The 17,391-nt window shown below is 44.2% G+C and overlaps 1 protein-coding gene across 3 annotated transcripts; it reads left to right on the top strand.

Moving 5' to 3' along the window:
* The first annotated feature begins 3 nt into the window (after positions 1-3).
* Positions 4-15,129, top strand: siah1 (siah E3 ubiquitin protein ligase 1). Of its 3 annotated transcripts, none has more exons than XM_060061026.1 (6): positions 4-436; positions 3,443-3,507; positions 6,281-6,337; positions 10,737-10,918; positions 11,492-11,788; positions 12,583-15,129. In XM_060061026.1, exons 3-6 carry the CDS (start codon positions 6,328-6,330, stop codon positions 12,952-12,954), a joined length of 861 nt encoding a protein of 286 aa, XP_059917009.1. In that variant the 5' UTR covers positions 4-436; positions 3,443-3,507; positions 6,281-6,327; the 3' UTR covers positions 12,955-15,129. The 3 variants fall into 3 exon arrangements, with proteins under 3 accessions (XP_059917009.1, XP_059917010.1, XP_059917008.1); XM_060061027.1 differs by lacking the exon at positions 3,443-3,507 and adding an exon at positions 5,392-5,496; XM_060061025.1 differs by lacking the exon at positions 3,443-3,507 and having other exon boundaries at positions 5-436.
* Positions 15,130-17,391: the final 2,262 nt, after the last annotated feature.

Below are 17,391 nucleotides of genomic sequence, written 5' to 3' on the forward strand. Positions count from 1 at the left end.
CACACACATCAAACGGCTATAGGTGGATGTGTTATACAGGTATACCCATACGGAGATAATAGTTGACCATGGGGGCCTGCCTTTCAAAATACTTTTGTTTCGTTTACATATTCAAGAATAAACACATGTCAAGAGTAAGTAAGGATAAGTAATAGTAAACGTGTTTTTATATTTGAACAAAAAAATCATACTATAACACTAGAGTCGATAAGCTGTGGCAGCTGCTATCTGGAAAAAGCACGTCCCCGCGACAAACTTCAACAACTGTGCGCGAGCCCGACCGGCTGGTACAAACGTCTCGTTTGAGCTCCAAGTGCAGCGCGAATGTGGATACATCGAGCTAACGAATGAAAAACGATAAACGGAATCATTTGGTTAATAACATCTAGACATCCATTCATTTCGCCATAGTACGTTCTGGGACACTTCATCTGAGGTAAGTATCACGGCCTATGCAAGTAAAACACAATTTTCGCTACAGTCTCTGTTCGGAAAACAACAGCCTTGCTTGAGCAAATGGTAGCTAAGCACCTAGCTGATGTTAGCTCGGTTCATTAGCGCTGCATCAACGTTAGCTTCGCCTAGTAACCAGCTAGCTAGCAATGCTAGGTGATTAGCGTCTTCTGGTGCTGGTCGTGTAAGATACACACGTATGCACTGCACTAGGATTCTTGAAGTAAATCGATCGTCATGGAACATAAACAATCTATATACTGCAATATCGGCATGTTAGTTGACGTTTCCTTGTTGGTTGAGATGTACTCGCAGAGCTCAGCTTCTAGTGTACTGGCTAACGTCGCTGCTTTACGGCAGGCAAGGCCCCGTTTGTCTGCAACGTAAGCTAAGCTATGTCGTTATGTGTTCTGACAGACTGGGCATTTTCTGTAAATGTTCATGCAGTACACTAGAAGCATGTCGTTGTTATGGTGGTATTATAAATGTACATGATTGGTTGATGACGTACAGGGGCCAGACTGGCAACGAGTGTTGGATTAGATGTGTTGGTGGTGGCGGACGATAACAGAGCTAACGTTGCATAGCTTCTAAGCGTATATGACCTGTCTCAGAGGTAATGACAGCGTTATGATTACCCCCGGATATGGTGCCTATATTTCACTTAACATTGTCCAACGTTGACCTCTCACTGGACGTTTTAAAATGTAAAGCCCTCAGTAGTATATGTTGCATATTATTGACGCAAGAAAGAAAGACTCCCGGACATTTTAAAAGCGTCTCTATGCGTGGGGCCAGTGAGGGTAGCCTAGAGATACGCCTCCCAGATCTCTGCCTTGACCTCAACCACACCAACATATTGGCTAAGCTTTACCATGTCTTAACATCAACGTAACCCATCACTTCATAGTGGCATTATGAATAGAAAGGCCGTCTGATAGTGCTGTCGGAAGTATATGCAGAAGCACAACAACGTATACCTCACCATTGAATTTCGCTTTTGCAGAAATTACATATGATCGGCAGTGATCTAGCATTTGCTCATGGTAGAATCAATGCGATTATTTTGAATGGAGAACAGCAGATGTTGTATTTCTGAAGGGACTCACCGCAATGATCTTCATGTATTCTTTCAAATAAAATCCTAAATCTGAAATTGACTGGAACAGAACAATGCTGCGCATTGTTTTGAATTTTTATAGAATTATTAAAACTCAGGTAAACGTTCCAGTCACAGCTTTTGATGATAGCAATTAAATAAGTGATGTGTACATCATTTCCCTATTCCATGCCTTTGGCGGTATATTGATCATGACCTTAATTTGAGGTTGAAAAAGGCTTTTGTCTGGGTTTCAGCCTGGGTTATCAAGCCATTCCTTTTGGTGGGCAAACCTCATTAAGTCTTCCATGTTTCAACAGCCATTTTCTTTGTAATTTGCCCATGTGCATTGGGCTGATGGGGAGGCGTGATACTAGGAGTGATTCATTGACTATGTTTACATGGAGTGTATCACTCCAATTTCAACCTAATTAAGATCAAAATGTTCATACAAGCATCTTCATTTTCTGGATGACCTTAATCCAAATAAGGTTGGATTGCGTTAAGAAATACCTGTTATGTGTTCTAATTTAACAAGACAATTTCGGTTTTGTTTTAGACTTGTATATTATTGTCTTATTTAAATGTGGCCACTGGTCCTACAATTGGAGCGATTGTTATTTGCTGAACAATGAGCCAATTCTTGGTCGTAATACCGATCTCTCTCGTTCCTTTGAATGTTGAGGGTTTTCTGCATTTCCTTGCTGCACAATATAACTGAAAAATCCTCTTAAATTAGTAGAAGAGAACTGAATGAACAACGTGAGGGTATGAATCAAGGAGCTATATTTTTACATCCTTAAGCCAGAGCTTCTTTGTTGAATTTATTTTTCTTTAGCTTTTATTTGTCTCTTCTTTGTTTTTAGTCGTTCTGTGTTAATATGACTTGATGAAGTTGATTAAGTGTGTGTTTGTCTCTATTAGGCTGCTGATGAACTGCCGCCTGTTCCAGATGGCTCATTGTTGTTGCTACTGCTGTGCCCCTCTTAATAATACACTAGGCATCGACTACTGTCACAGTGGTCGTGTGTGTGTGTCCGTGTGTGTGTGTGTCGTTTTTGGGGGTGGGGTCTGGTGATAATGTGAGCAGATGTAGTCCAAAGTCAGGGGAATTTATTGCATCTGGCCATGGGGTTCTTTCAAGAGTCGGTGGCAGTTCCTTCTGTCACTCTTAACAGAGGAAAAAGGCCCAATACAATATTGTTTCTGCATAGTAAAGCACATAGGTGCTCAAACTTCCATGATGGAGGCTCTATGCATAAATGCCCATTTTAACATAACCATATTGTACCAAATACATATCTTAACTCAATACTACTATTAAGAAGTGAATTGGACACATGCAATGGTTTTGAACCGGCTGGCCCTGAGAGGTGCTGAACTCTGTAGTCTGTACCCATCGTGTTGTTCAGTGCAGGGCTGCGCCTTTGCTGCATAAGCCCTAGACATGAATGGAGTTCAGAGCATCCTTTGCCGCTCACCACTTCCTATCTGATTGACGGCTTCATCTGAAGAACTGCAAAACAATTTCCCCTTGTTAATGTGTTCATAAACCCCTGCTTTAAATACATTTGAATTCAACTTTACATTGGTAAAATAAATGCAGAGTAAAATGTAATGGAACATTTCTATGTATTTTTTGTATTTTACCCATTTTCACACAACTGTCATTGCAGCATCTCAGGGTTCAACATGTTGTGATACTGGTCGGTTCAGACAAGTAGATCTTCAACACTCTGGCCCCAAGACAATTTTTACTGGCCTTCACTAAAAGTATTAGCTCAATTTACTTAAGCAGTATCACTCATGGCTTTGCCTCACTGCCATCTTAACCCTCTTGACTCGGATGAATCGTGTGAGGGATGTTTTTGTTAACCTCTTGTGCTTCAGGTTCTTTTAGCACGGGCATGATCGGGACAGCGAGTTGAACGCCTTACAAAACTCCCAGAAGAATGGCAAGTGATAGTTGGCATCCAAATTGTTTTCATGCTTGATGTTGTCCCAAAATAATAACTCTACGTGATGTCCTCATCAACTCTGTGAGCTGTGGTCTGTAAAACAGAGGTGATACCAATCACTAATAATTGGCCTCAACGGCAAGCCTGTCTTTGAAACGATCTTCCCACCAGAAAATGAAGATGGAGGGTACGTGGGCTGTACATCTTCAGCAAGTGATATTGCGGTTAAAGGAGAATTCTTTGCCCTTCCATACTTAAGAAGAAGAAAATGCTCCAGCAGATGATTTAAAGCCAATTTGAGGCTTTGTTTTGTGGCTTAACTGTTTTTCCCTCGGAACAAATGCTTGTTTTGGTTCGTGCTCACACTTTACCGAGACCGGACAGAGCAGAAAATAATGACGTCTGAAAAGACGGATGGGGAAGACGCTAGCAAGAAAGGGATGGAAGGTGTCAGCGAGGGCAGCTGGAGAGGCAGCACACAGCCAGACAAGACTGTAACCTGAGACCAGCTCCGAGGGAGACAGAATGTGTCGGCTGGGGGCAGAGAAGGGGGGGGGGAATTAAAACTAAAAAAAACTGCCATAGGAGAGAGGCGGCCTGAGGAGAGCGGGGAAGGCAGGAGCCAAGCGCAGGCTGGGAGGCCACTGAAAGAGGGCGCGTGTGTGAGGAGAAAGAAACGTGATGGAAAGGAAACATGGAGGATGCAGGGAAGGGCGCTGCTTCGAGGTTGAGCTCGAGTATGGACTCTGAGAACGAGAGTAGGTATTGCTTTTCTGTACCATTACCGCACAGAAAGATTGGCATTCAATTTTACACATCCACAATGAACCTGCGTCTTAGTTCCAATTCAAATGCGATCATGCTATTCCCTATTGTTTTCTTTTAAGTCCTCTATTATTTATTATAGTTATAGTATCATTAGCAAGTATTTAAATGATACATAATCCACTGAGGGAGACGGAGCCGAGTGCCTCGTCATCTCATGTTCCCTCTACAGGGAGTTCCCCTACTGTTTTCTCTCACTCTCCTCCCTTTCTGTCAGTCTGCCAAGCTGTCCATGGGAGCAGAGGGTTGCCTATTTTGTTTGGCAAATTTTGTTTCTCCAGCCGCTTGGATGCAACGACAAAGTCTGGTTCAAAGATGCATTCGCACCTTTTTTGCCACCATGTAAAACCAGCTCCTTCCTTTTTATTTAAGGCAAGATTGGAAAACAGGCACACACATGAAACAGGCTATACGCCTGTTTCATGCAGACTCGGCACTGTGAAGAACAGGGCTGCTCTCAGCTGGAGCTGGAAAATAATAATTATCCAGTGGTGAAACTACAGTGGCTGGACGAGACAGCCTCGTGTTCCTTGCCAGATTTCCAGTGATCCAGTCGTTGTTGCCAGAGCTCTAGGATGTATCAAGGAAGTTTCAGCACGGCTGCACACAGGCTGAAGGCTCCAAAGCTAGAGAATGGGCTGGCATAGCTGTTGGTTGAATGTTTTTTATGTTTTAAATGTAAAGACGTATATGAACTTTCTCTAGATGACTAACGATTATCCAGACGGGCATGTTTGCTGGTATCTCTCAAAGCTGGAGTAACTAAAATGTCCACTACAGTTTCTTTGGATTATCTCCAAGCTATGCACGGCTGCTTTTTTGTGCTGGGGGGGGGGTTCTCTTGATTTGTTCATCAAACAGACGGCCCACCTTTTTGATATGAACTTCCAACAGAAGACCACGTGGAAGGATTTGAAACGTGGACCTTCTGTTTTGCGGGTCTTTAAAAAGAAGAACATGTTTCATTTTAAGCAGAAGTCCAACAGGATTTCCCTTTTACAAATGGGGATCATCGCTACGAGTGCCCACACTGATGTTCTTCCTCTATTTCTTTAGGCGGAACGAAAGCGTAGCCGCCTGCTAGACTTGTGCTGCTTGACCAGCCCTCCTTCTTCAACCTGTAGTCCCTTATAGCTATTACAAAAGGGAACAGGACAAAAGGTGAATGGGCATGTCAAGGATACTCCTCTCCATTCATGCCCCCAGCCTCGGGTTAACATTACGTTTTTTGACAAACAGACAGTCAGAAACACTCCGACTGAGGTGGCACCAAGGTGTTGTTAATTCCTGTGCTTCTGTTGTAATTATAATGCTAGGGCTTGATAATATCGCTATATACAGTAGAAGTGGCTTGGCTTTCAAGAAGTGAGTTTGAGTCTGTCTGTTTTTAATTTGTGTCTGTGTGCTGCTTGCTCCTACATGGCGCATGCTCCCACAATGGGTGTGTAGGTGTTCAGGAACACATTTACCATGTCACACTCACAGCTGCCCTTTTGTGTCCTATTTACCTGATGATGATGGCCTATTTAAAAATTATAATTGACCCGTCACTCTTGTTCTCTTATGTAAACATTATGATTTCATGTTGTCATATCTATTACTCATGAGTCTGTTTACGCAGCCTGCCTGCTTTGGATTTGAGTCAGCGAGTCTTTTGTTTTGAATATGTGTGTTTAGTATGGTTGAATCCTGGCACAAATTAATACATTCTGATGAGGTTTACATTTAAGGTATGTGATCCTTGGTAGATGAAAAAAATGAAATTTGATGAAAACCGCTGCATGTCCGTCTGATAAATATTTCCAATATGTATAGTCCTCAAGCCTTGCCTGAAATCAAACACTGAAATTAGCTGTAGAATCAGGGTCCTAAATCCATGGTCCTTAATTTGTATGTCATGTTTGTTTTTTTACTTGCCATTCATAAACTGTTCTCCTTTTTTCAGAGGTCCTCACATTTCAAGAGGAGAAGAAAGCCCTACTGAGGAATCTTATGGACGAAGGTGTGTTTTCTCTTCTTTTTTTCAGTAAAATCTCAGAGGATGACAGTTCCCTTATCTTCATCTCCCTCACCCCCCCAGCTGGTTTATTTCTCTGGCTCTCCACTTGAGGTTATGCCTGCTGTTTGGAATGAACTAAAGTCCCTGATTTTATCTGTACAGTTTCAACCTGTGTTGTGTTTTGATTTGATCTTGCATCTACCCCTTAACACATGAGAGAAGTAAGCTTCTTCCTGCCCGTTCCACTCTCCTTTCCTCCTAAAAACTTAAAAGCTCTGCTTCTTTGAATCCAAACCTTGGAACCAAAGAATATTGTACATGCAGCTACAAAGTACTTCTACGACAACTGCAATACTCTGTAGTGAATTGTAAATGATGTACTTGCATGGTCTAGACACTTATCCTAGGACTTTAGACTATCCATCTGTGAAGTTTATAGTGGGTAGTCTGGGGTTGGCTTGGCCCACTATGAATACTATCAGTTGTGATTGGGCATCCAACAACATTGAAATTGGGTCGGGAGATGTTTTTTCCTCGGTTCAGAAATAAGTGAAGCAAAATGTTGGTCATGCAAAGAGAAAGCAGAATACCTAAATGGTTGATTGTAAAAAGGTATGTGCCTGACCTAGAGAAGGGTGCCACGGTTTGTTTATATTGTTTTTATATCGATGGACTATTGTCTTTATAGTTTGTTCAGTGTGCCAGAAAAAAATGTATCATGTGTAATTTATATTTTCATGCAACATACTGTTTTGTTGAGATGTTGTATAGCTGATTAGTATAAATACAATTCATATATTGGTACCAAGATTTTCTGACGGATTAGGGTTTAAATGGTTTCATATAATCTGTTTTAATTCATTAAATGTTGTCAAATTTAGCATAGGAAGTGGGCAATGTCATTACCCCCCCTCCCATAAAACCACATCATCTTTATTGTGCCATACACTACAGTTTAAATCATTAGAATGCATAAGCCCTAACGAATTTGACTCAACTCTGAGGACATTAAAAACCCTTTTAAAGCTATCTGGCACCAAATGAATCCCTGGGCCCTGTCTGTTTGCTATTATATCGGCCGAGACACTTCCTATCTCATATACTGGCTGTAAGTGATGCTATGTTTATCCCTCTTTGTGATCACTTGAGCTGTGCAGGTCTCTTCTTGTTTTAGTCCTATGTGCTGCCAACACGTTACTATGTGTACCCAACAATTAATCTATGCTCATAAATTTCCCGTACGTGTTTTTGTGTGTAATACTAGAAGCACATAAACCTTTCTGTTCACAAAGAAGCATACAAGCGCAATTACTGCCTCCTCTCGGTCAGGTGGTCATATTTTTTTGGACGCAAGCAAAACGCCTGTAATTTTCTCTGCTTGTTGATGGGTCAGTAAGTAATCAATACGTTTGAACCAACTAGTTAACATTGTCATCTTAACACAATACATAAGCTCATAGCAGCAGAGTGTGACCTTCATGTGTGCATGGGACCCTTGTTGCTAAATACTTGGCAACAAGGCGCAATAACTGCTTTGCTTGGTGGTCTCCTACTAGTGACAGTTTGGCAGTCAACAAGCCAGTGGGCTCTTAAATGGGCTGTAGATAAGAACCGAGAACGACTCAAAATAGTCCGGCCCCATCTCTAATTGAGCTCTCCCTACACAACGTCCGCCATGGAGTGTTGCATTTCACGCACCTGTGATTGACAAGCAAGATTAATTCTCCAAACCAAGATTAATTCTCCAAATCATTTCGGGGTAGAGATGGCCAGATTTGTCCAACATGATCCTGGAGCGGTCTGAAATTTAAATTGTGAGCTAAATAAATATAATTAAGACAGCTGACCGACAGTGGCCATGGCCCTGATGCTCCCATACCAGGACTAGTCCTACTAATTGCTCGCCAGTCATTATCTCTGTCACAGCAGTTGTTTCTACAGGCAGGAGGGTGGCCTACGGGACGAGCGTGTGTGTGCCCTAACAGATGTGCTCACACAGTACCTTTCCAAAGCCTGTGCTGTGCTGCCAGCTTACACATGGCACAGGAGCTTATCCGCACAATCACGGTACAGATAAAGTCACCACATCTGTTATAGGCATCTCATTGTTGAAACTACAAAATCCTAGTAGTTCCTTGTGCCACATCCAATACCGGAAGTGTCATTTCCATAAATTCCAAATCAAATAGAGATGCACGGATTCCACTTTTTCTCAGGCCAGGTACAAGTACTTACATTTGGGTTTTTGCAGATACCGGGAGGGGGCGTGTTAACGCCATGGTTACGACCCACGGCAACTTTGTGATACTTTTTTTAGTACCGTCGTTGTGTAGGAGAATTATAATGAGCGATGTTGTATATGAAATGCGTCACATACTATAGGTGCCCCGGAAGCCTTTCCCTCGGACGCGTGTATTAAGTAAATCGATGCTCAGACGGACGCTTCACCACCGTAGTGGTGGTATACAATAAGTGTCTGCAAAGTCAACAGCAGAGCTCCACACATCCGATTTCTTTTTTCTTTCAATTGCAGACTAAATTGATGAACAGTGATAAAATGGCATAGATAACCATGTTGATCATATATGACAAATTACAAAAGGTTAGGCTCTACAAAATAATGTTGCGTAGAGTGGCTTCGGGGGTTGTATCAGAGTTTTTTTTACTAAGTACATGAGCACAATACTGGTATCGGTATCGGTGCATCACAAGTAAAGTGCACTGGAGCAGCAGTGGCATTTTGTTCTTGCTACATGCGTAAGCCTTTATTTATAGTCTAAAGGAGAGGTGGAGAATGCAGGGTGTGTGGTAAGAGCTGCAGTAAGATCTTCCTGGGTATGACTAGGACAAGAGCCTTTCTTTTAGTTCTGTTGATGTGGAGTTTTTGCATTCATGTCAGGGTAATGCCCCTGCCAGCACCAAGGTATTGGGGAGACTGTACAATGGCTGCTGGTCGCAAGCCTGTAGAACACTGCGCATGGAGCATTCTGCTCGGTCTATGTCGGCTGTCTGTCCAATTGTATCTGTGTATTCCTCGTTTTTCACACCTCCCTCGAATACTTGTTTCTTTCCCTCCCCTACACGTTTCCCTCTTCTCCCCTCTCTTCCTGTCTGGGTTCTGGGTCGTGCTGTGAAGTTTTGTGTCTCTTTCCCGAAGGCTATTAAAAGGATGAGCTAGGCCGGGCAGGCCAGCAGGTGTAACAAACACAAGCTAACGGTGTCTGTGTACGCATAGACCCAAACACAGCGACTTGGATTTGCTTCAAAGTATCTATTAGCATAATCATCAGTTTAATGTATGCATAATAACAGCAGCACCAGATAAAATCAAAATACAGTTTACAATTATATGAACTCAGTGTTCAAGATGGAAAATATAAAAAAATACATTTTTTATGAAGCTAAGTAAAAACCTGTCAACCCCAATCAGATGACCCCTTATTTTTACTCTTCTACCTCTCCTCCGTCTTACCAGGTGTGTTTCAGTGGTATTTGATGGTTCATCACACGTTTTTCGATTTAATTTTTTTCCATATCGACCGGCCACACCTTTGCTTCCTTCAGATCCTCCTTCCTGTCTCTTCCTAGCTGCACACCCTCCCTCATCTCCTCCTCCTCCTCCTATCTCATCAGTTCCCCCTTTGCCCTCCCTTCTAAACTACACAGTCACAGGAGGAAGAGGCTTTTCTCCCTTTCCCCTAATTTCTTCCTCTTAGTACTCCTCTCTAACCGTTCCCAACCTCCGCTCCACAGGCTGTCCCGTTTTTAGACATGCAACTGTTGCCAAGGCAACCGCACAGCACGATTTGGAAACAGCAGCTCTCGACACACACACACACACACACACACACACACACACACACACACACACACACACACACACACACACACACACACACACACACACACACACACACACACACACACACACACACACACACACACACACACACACACACACTGAGGACACGCATACCACACATCTGAGTTCACTCCACTTTTTTGTCTAGTGTCTACCTTTTTATTTCACTGTGGATGAATATCTCTGCCAAACAAAATGTATGTTGGGGGTTGCACAATATTGCAACCAATTCTGCAACAGGGGCTGAAAGGGTAGGGGCTATTCTGATCCAATTTATCTTAAAGGTTAGGGGGTAAATATCAGATGCAGCCTCTTTCATGACGCCAGAATGTTGCTGCGCTTCCTACCAAGTCGAGGCATTGTTTAGCTGTTTGGTCGCTCAGTGGTCGGGAGTTGTATTCACACTGACCGTGTTCCCATTCAAACCTTCCATTACCCGTCCACGATGAGTAGGGGAGCGTCCTCTCTCTGTTTACTACAGCGGCACACAGATATCATCACAGCCACATCACCCAACCCTCTCGTCTGTTTTGTCCCCAGAAATGAGTCGCCAGACCGCCACCGCGCTGCCGACAGGAACCTCCAAGTGCCCCCCCTCCCAGCGCGTGCCCACCCTGTCGGGCACCACCGCCTCCAACAGTGACCTGGCCAGCTTGTTTGAGTGCCCCGTCTGCTTCGACTATGTCCTGCCTCCAATCCTGCAGTGCCAGTCGGGACACCTGGTACGTACACACCCCGCACCCCATCCTGGTTGAGAAGGAACCCCACCTGACAGGGTTTACTGCTCCAGATGTTCTCACAGGTTTTTGTATGGAATGAATCCATAGTAGTCTTGACATAAAAAAAAAAGAGGATATTTTTGTTTGGCTTTCATTTAGTTTTTTTAGTTTTGACTTTATGGATTTCAATTTTGGCTTAGTTTTAATTTGTTGTATGGCAGGTGTATTGGTTTGGTTTACATCTTTTAAAGTGCTTAGTTTTAGTTCAGTTTTTATTAGTTTCAGTTTAGGATTCCGTCATTTATTTGAATGTGGGCCATTTGTCAGAGGTAAGACCGAAAAGGTCAGAAAAAGTATTCAACTTTTCTTTTGATAATGATTATGATTTACTTAATTATGGACACTTATAAAACCAAAAATTGCCGAAGACAAAATTCCATTGTAGTTGGTATTCTAAACACACAACACACAACGCAACATTTTTATCTTGATTTAAGTAAACCAAAGTGTTAGGCTCACATCTCTCTTTTCGGGGCTGCGTTCGCCGCGTGACGCTAACAACGGCGCCTCCCACAGGTGTGCTCCAACTGCCGGCCCAAGCTCACCTGCTGCCCCACGTGCCGGGGGCCCCTCGGCTCCATCCGGAACCTGGCCATGGAGAAGGTGGCCAACTCGGTGCTCTTCCCCTGCAAGTACGCGTCGTCGGGCTGCGAGGTCACGCTGCCGCACACGGACAAGGCGGAGCACGAGGAGCTGTGTGAGTTCCGGCCGTACTCCTGCCCCTGCCCGGGGGCCTCCTGCAAGTGGCAGGGCTCGCTGGACGCCGTCATGCCCCACCTGATGCACCAGCACAAATCCATCACCACGCTGCAGGTCAGAGACGCTCGTACCGCCGCTCGCCCACTGTGTGTCGGGGGACGGGTCCCGCCGGAGGGGGTCCTTGTTTTCGTTTCAGAGCGCGGCCGAGGCCTTTTGTCGGAGAGGCGGATTGAGTAAACGACCCAATAGTGTTTCAAATCCCCCCCCCCCCCTCCCTGCGAGCACGCCACATACACACGGCCCCTTACCCCAAGCCCCGTTGCGTTGGGCCCTAGAGTGCTGAGGACGAGGCCCGCAGGAGGCCCGAGTGAGCCCTAGAGGAGACGGCACTGTTGCCAGGTTGACTCCACAGGCGCCAACTGGGAAAGTGAATAATACTCTTCCCTCCCTCAACAGCTACCGTTGAGGTGCCTCCGAGCAAGGCACTGCTCCAGGGGAGCAACCCAATGGCTGACGGGTAGAAGGTTGTAGTGTGAATGTCTGGAACTGCATGAAAGTTGTGCGAGGGGAGCACTCTTATTAGGATTTCCATGAGGCAGCGTGTTTACGTTCAAGGCTTTAAAAATGAAACCTGTCTGCGACTTTGCATCGTGTTGCGCAACAGGTTGACTCCAATAGCAAACCTAGTTTGGTGTCTCTGTCAATGTGTTGCCTCTCTCGGTACTCTGTCACACAAGTCGCAGTGAAACCCCTCGAGCGCTATGACCGCACCTGAATGCCAACCCGGTGAACATACGAGAACTGACCCCTCGCTGTCTCTCCCCCCCCCCCCCCCCCCCCTGACCTCTCCTCCCCCCCTCCTGACCTCTCCTCCCCCCCTGACCTCTCCTCCCGACGTCCATCCCCAGGGGGAAGACATCGTGTTCCTGGCCACGGACATCAACCTGCCCGGCGCCGTGGACTGGGTGATGATGCAGTCGTGTTTCGGCTTCCACTTCATGCTGGTGCTGGAGAAGCAGGAGAAGTACGACGGCCACCAGCAGTTCTTCGCCATCGTGCAGCTCATCGGCACGCGCAAGCAGGCCGAGAACTTCGCCTACCGCCTGGAGCTCAACGGGCACCGGCGCCGGCTCACGTGGGAGGCCACGCCGCGCTCCATCCACGAGGGCATCGCCACGGCCATCATGAACAGCGACTGCCTGGTGTTTGACACGTCGATCGCACAACTGTTTGCGGAGAACGGGAACCTGGGCATCAACGTCACCATATCCATGTGCTGAGGGACCTCCGGCGGCGCCATCCGACCCCCCCCCCCCCCCCCATTCCCGGGAAACGGGGGGGGGTGAACGGTTGCAGTTATAACAAAAATAAATAATTTGTTACTTACGTTCTGAGTAAACTGAAAGGGTGACCTCCTACCCTAGTCCCACACCCCCTCGCCCCCCCCCCCCCCCCCCTCCCCAACACCCCCTGGAGACAGAAGGACGGGGCCCAAGTGGACTGTCTGATGGGCAGCCACGGGGGGGACGCCGGGGGTGGAATGTACGGACGTATGGACGGAGCATCCGTTGAACGGACACGCCTGGGTTCAACTGTGTAGTGGCGGATAGACTTGTACCCATCTCCGTTACACACCGCGCACACGTGCAGTATCTTTATAGTTCATTATTGTTTCTCTCTCGCTGTAGTTCATCCAGTCTTGGTTCTCGCTCTCGTTCTCTCTCTCGTTCTCTCTCTCGTTTTCTCTCTTGTCTCTCGTTTTGTTACAAACACAAAAAAAAAAGTTTGCATTGTGGTATCTCGTTTCAAAGATGATCACCTCCTGTTATTGTTTTTTGTTTGTCAGCCTCACCTTCCAGACGAAAACACGCACACACACGCTCCCAACATCTCTGAAGAGCTGAACCTTTAACTAAGCGGAACTGTTATTTGTTTCTTTCAGGGCACGGGTTCTGCTCGCTGGTCACTAGCACCCTGAGCATGGCTTTATGTATATTCTACCATGGACACTTGGTCAGTACTATGTGGCTAGTTATTTAGCTAGCTGACCAGCCACCTGGACTAGCCTCGCTCTGCATTTGGAAGTCAACCTCTGTTGGATCTTCTAAACACTAACAGCCAATGGCTCCGACGGGTGGAGCTGAACGAGTACTGTTAATTTTCCTCCTTCGGGATCCGTTAAGTCCTGACCATGGCTGCCTATTGGTTAATAAAGGAACACGAGCCTTCAGTTGCTGTGGAGCAGTTTGATCGCAGAAGGAGTAGTGTAAACACAACGAGTTGTAGTCTACCTTCTGGTAGAGCCATAGGTGGGGATAGCCAAAGACCCTCAATACTGTACTGGATAAGGCTCTTAAACTAGGATGCGTGGTAAGGAAAGGTTGTTTACCGTGCCTATGTTGTGAAAATAGCTCGGATGAGGTCCTTAAAGATGTAGCCTCCTCCGTTTTGAGCAATGTAACCCAAGCATCAGCGGTGGTCAATCATAGGAAGCTCCTGGGTCAACTGACATCCTTGGAAAGAATTGAGGATTACAGACTCTTGCCACTGTGTAAAGTTTTCAGAATGCCAGGGACTTGTTGGAAGGTTTGGGCTGGCAATTAGTGTCTAATTCCAAAGCCAGACACGGATACATGCGCATAAGCACCAGTTCATCGTGTTTTCACGCATACATGGACACGCATACAGACCTACTCAAGCCTGTGCTAATGTTGTGACTGCGGGGCTAAGCAGGCTGAGCTATTGGTGGAATCGTGAGTGTCAACCCATTTTGACTTAAGGGTCAATAAATTAAGCTTTGTTCTGTTTGTACCCTTTTAAGTAAGGAAGAAAAACTGCATTTCGGTTTTGTCAAATTGAAACTGGTTTTACTCCTTGACATTTTCTTTGTGTGTGCGTGTTTGAGAGAGATATCTTACCCTTTTTTTTTTCTTTTTTTTTTTTACAATCCCATTTCACTCACTGTCCATCTAGCCTCACCGATTACGATCTCTGAAAAACTGACTGATGGATCCTGTCCCCACCTAAGACCAAGGGACAGCTTCTACCGTTACAATGTTGCTATTGTTATTATATTGTTATTAAATGGAGATTGTTATTATCATAATTATCATTTTTGTAATGACTCTAAAAATGGAAAAGGCAGTTTTAAAAACTCGTGGCTAAACTTCAAGTGTTTTTAGTTGAAAAACAAGTTGTGATGTTCTTCTGAAGGTGGTTTTCCAAGTTGAATAGTTTATCATTTCCCCTTTTGTCTTTGTCCGTTTGTCTGTCCTTATTTTTGTTAATCTTTTTTTTCTTTTTGTTTGTTGTGTTTGAAGAGGGGGGAGGGGTCAAGCCAATCGTCTCTCCTTCGCTCTTCAATGTGGAGTCTGCTGCTCTCCCTTAACTCCTGTATTTTTGTTTTTATTTGATTCCGTTTTAAGTTGTCATTAAATAAATCTATCTTTTTCATACCCTGGGGTTCTTCACTCCTTTGATTGTCATCACAGGTGCAGGGGCTGTGGGCTGCACACAAAAACCTAGCTCCTGCAATACACAAGTGGGCGCTTGTGATATACATTGTCCCAATGATGCATCGTAAAGTGAGTAAGTCGTGCAGTTGATGTCAATTTCGGGAAAGGTTCCTGCGTTCTAGGTTTTGGTTTTGAGTATACACATTTCAACATCCAATGTATTTTATTTTGTGGCTTGATGTGGTGTTTGAAAACGAAACTCGTCACGTCGGATATATTTTGCTCTTCGTTGATTAGCAGGGCATGAAGTGGATGTGATTTAATTCTGCCACTCTTTCAGAATACCCAAATGCACAACTTTTAGCAGCTTGTTGCCTATTCACGCACAAATTATAGACCTGTCTTGATTATTGGCAAAGCACTCAGAACTACTTGTCATTAAGAGTAAGATGGCTCTACGTTTCTGCATGGCAATTCAACTCAAGTCTTTCAAGTCTTACACATTTATCTTGTTTGTTTCAGATTTAATTTCTTCAGATGTACTGCTCCAGCCTCCAGACTTACTTTTTTACATCTACATTCATCTAATTAGTTTCTCCAAATACCCTGCCTTTGAAACATGATCCATTCCCATGGAGCGATATAACTACTTAATTTAGGATTGAAATAGAATTCTCAGAATGCCACCCCAAGGTATGTCTTAAACCAGTTCTGGTAAAGTAGTCATTCCACGTAGGGCAGCTAGCTTGTAGGGTCACTTGCACATCGCACATGTTTTTGGACAAGGAACAGCCGTACACGTGCAGTCAATCTAGATCTGAAGTTGTACTCCAAACTTGAGTAAGTGTTATCTTTCAAGTGGGCACCATGTCATGCTGCTTAAAGGACGTTGGAAAGCTATGTATAGGTTGTGCTCTCATGCCTGGTCCGATAGTCTGTCACTCACAGGGGTAATGGGTGTGGTGAGGAATGTAAACCACGAGAGCTTAATTGTGATGTCCTGCGTAATATCGGGGTTTGGCTTGGGTGTGGTCGTGGAGTCTACACTTTCCCACACTAATGATCGTCGGCCACGTGGATTCATTGTACACTATAATACCTACCTATTGCCCTGTGCTACAGAAAACTGTTTCAACTAATAAACAGGTTGGGATGTTTATTAACAGACAACTGGTAGATTTGAATGAGAGAAATACATTTTTGTGGCTGGATTAAAAATTTAAATTTAGGAGTTCAGTCACAAAACATACGGTGTTTAATGAGATTCTGCGCCCTCCAATGGTGATGTTGAGCTAGTGCACAATGCTATTTGGAGGCGCTTTTATCCGCAGTGATTTGTAAAATGAATACGGCTAATCAAAGGTTGGTATTTTTGCTCAATAATACCGAAACAATTTGGGCCAAACATCTGTGTCATTTTGTTCCCCGTATTGATCTAGCCTATCATTTTAGGTCTAAACATTGGATTAGATATGTTTTCAGCATTTTATTCTTAAAATGCCTATCTACTGTCTTCTGATGGCGGACATTGATGTTTTTTGATAGATAATAAAGCTTAAAAAATTATAGGTTTATAACATCTTTAAATTAGGTTCTCTACGGATACAACCTAATTGACCAAGCATTTACATAGGGTGAGTTGCCCTAATGTGGGACATTTTTTTCAATTTCCACTCATGTGCGATATTCGTGAGAGTTGCCGGTGTTGGATTTCCTCGGACAAACGGATGAACAAAATGTTTGCATTGATTTTCGGCTTTGGATATGGATAAACGGGGATTGAAAGAAGACACGCTGTTGATGGACGGAGGGGTCGAGGTGGACGAAACGGAATAATGAAGTCCTGCAGGTGGGAACACTGTTGTTTTTTATTGGTCTCATGAAAAAAACAAAAGGGGTAACACTGTCGATATTTATCAAATAAAACATAGGGGGTAACACTGTTGTTTTTCTTTGGTCGTCATGAAAAACCCATAAGGGGTAACACTTGTTTTTTATTGGTCGTCATGAAAAAAAACAAGGGGTAACACTGTTGTTTTTTATTGGTCGTCATGAAAAAAAACATAAGGGGTAACACTGTTGTTTTTTATTGGCCCTCATGAAAAAAAACATAAGGGGTAACACTGTTGCTTTTTATTGGTCGTCATGAAAAAAAACATAAGGGGTAACACTGTTGTTTTTTATTGGCCCTCATGAAAAAAAACATAAGGGGTAACACTGTTGTTTTTTATTGGTCGTCATGAAAAAAATATAAGGGGTAAC

Source organism: Gadus macrocephalus, chromosome 9 (assembly GCF_031168955.1).
Source record: "Gadus macrocephalus chromosome 9, ASM3116895v1".
Lineage (NCBI taxonomy): Eukaryota > Metazoa > Chordata > Actinopteri > Gadiformes > Gadidae > Gadus > Gadus macrocephalus.

Excerpts from the sequence above, each read along its gene's own strand:
- siah1 (XM_060061026.1), top strand. Across the intron at positions 10,919-11,491 it reads AGTGCCAGTCGGGACACCTG|GTGTGCTCCAACTGCCGGCC; the intron begins GTACGTACACAC and ends CGCCTCCCACAG. Across the intron at positions 11,789-12,582 it reads AATCCATCACCACGCTGCAG|GGGGAAGACATCGTGTTCCT; the intron begins GTCAGAGACGCT and ends GTCCATCCCCAG.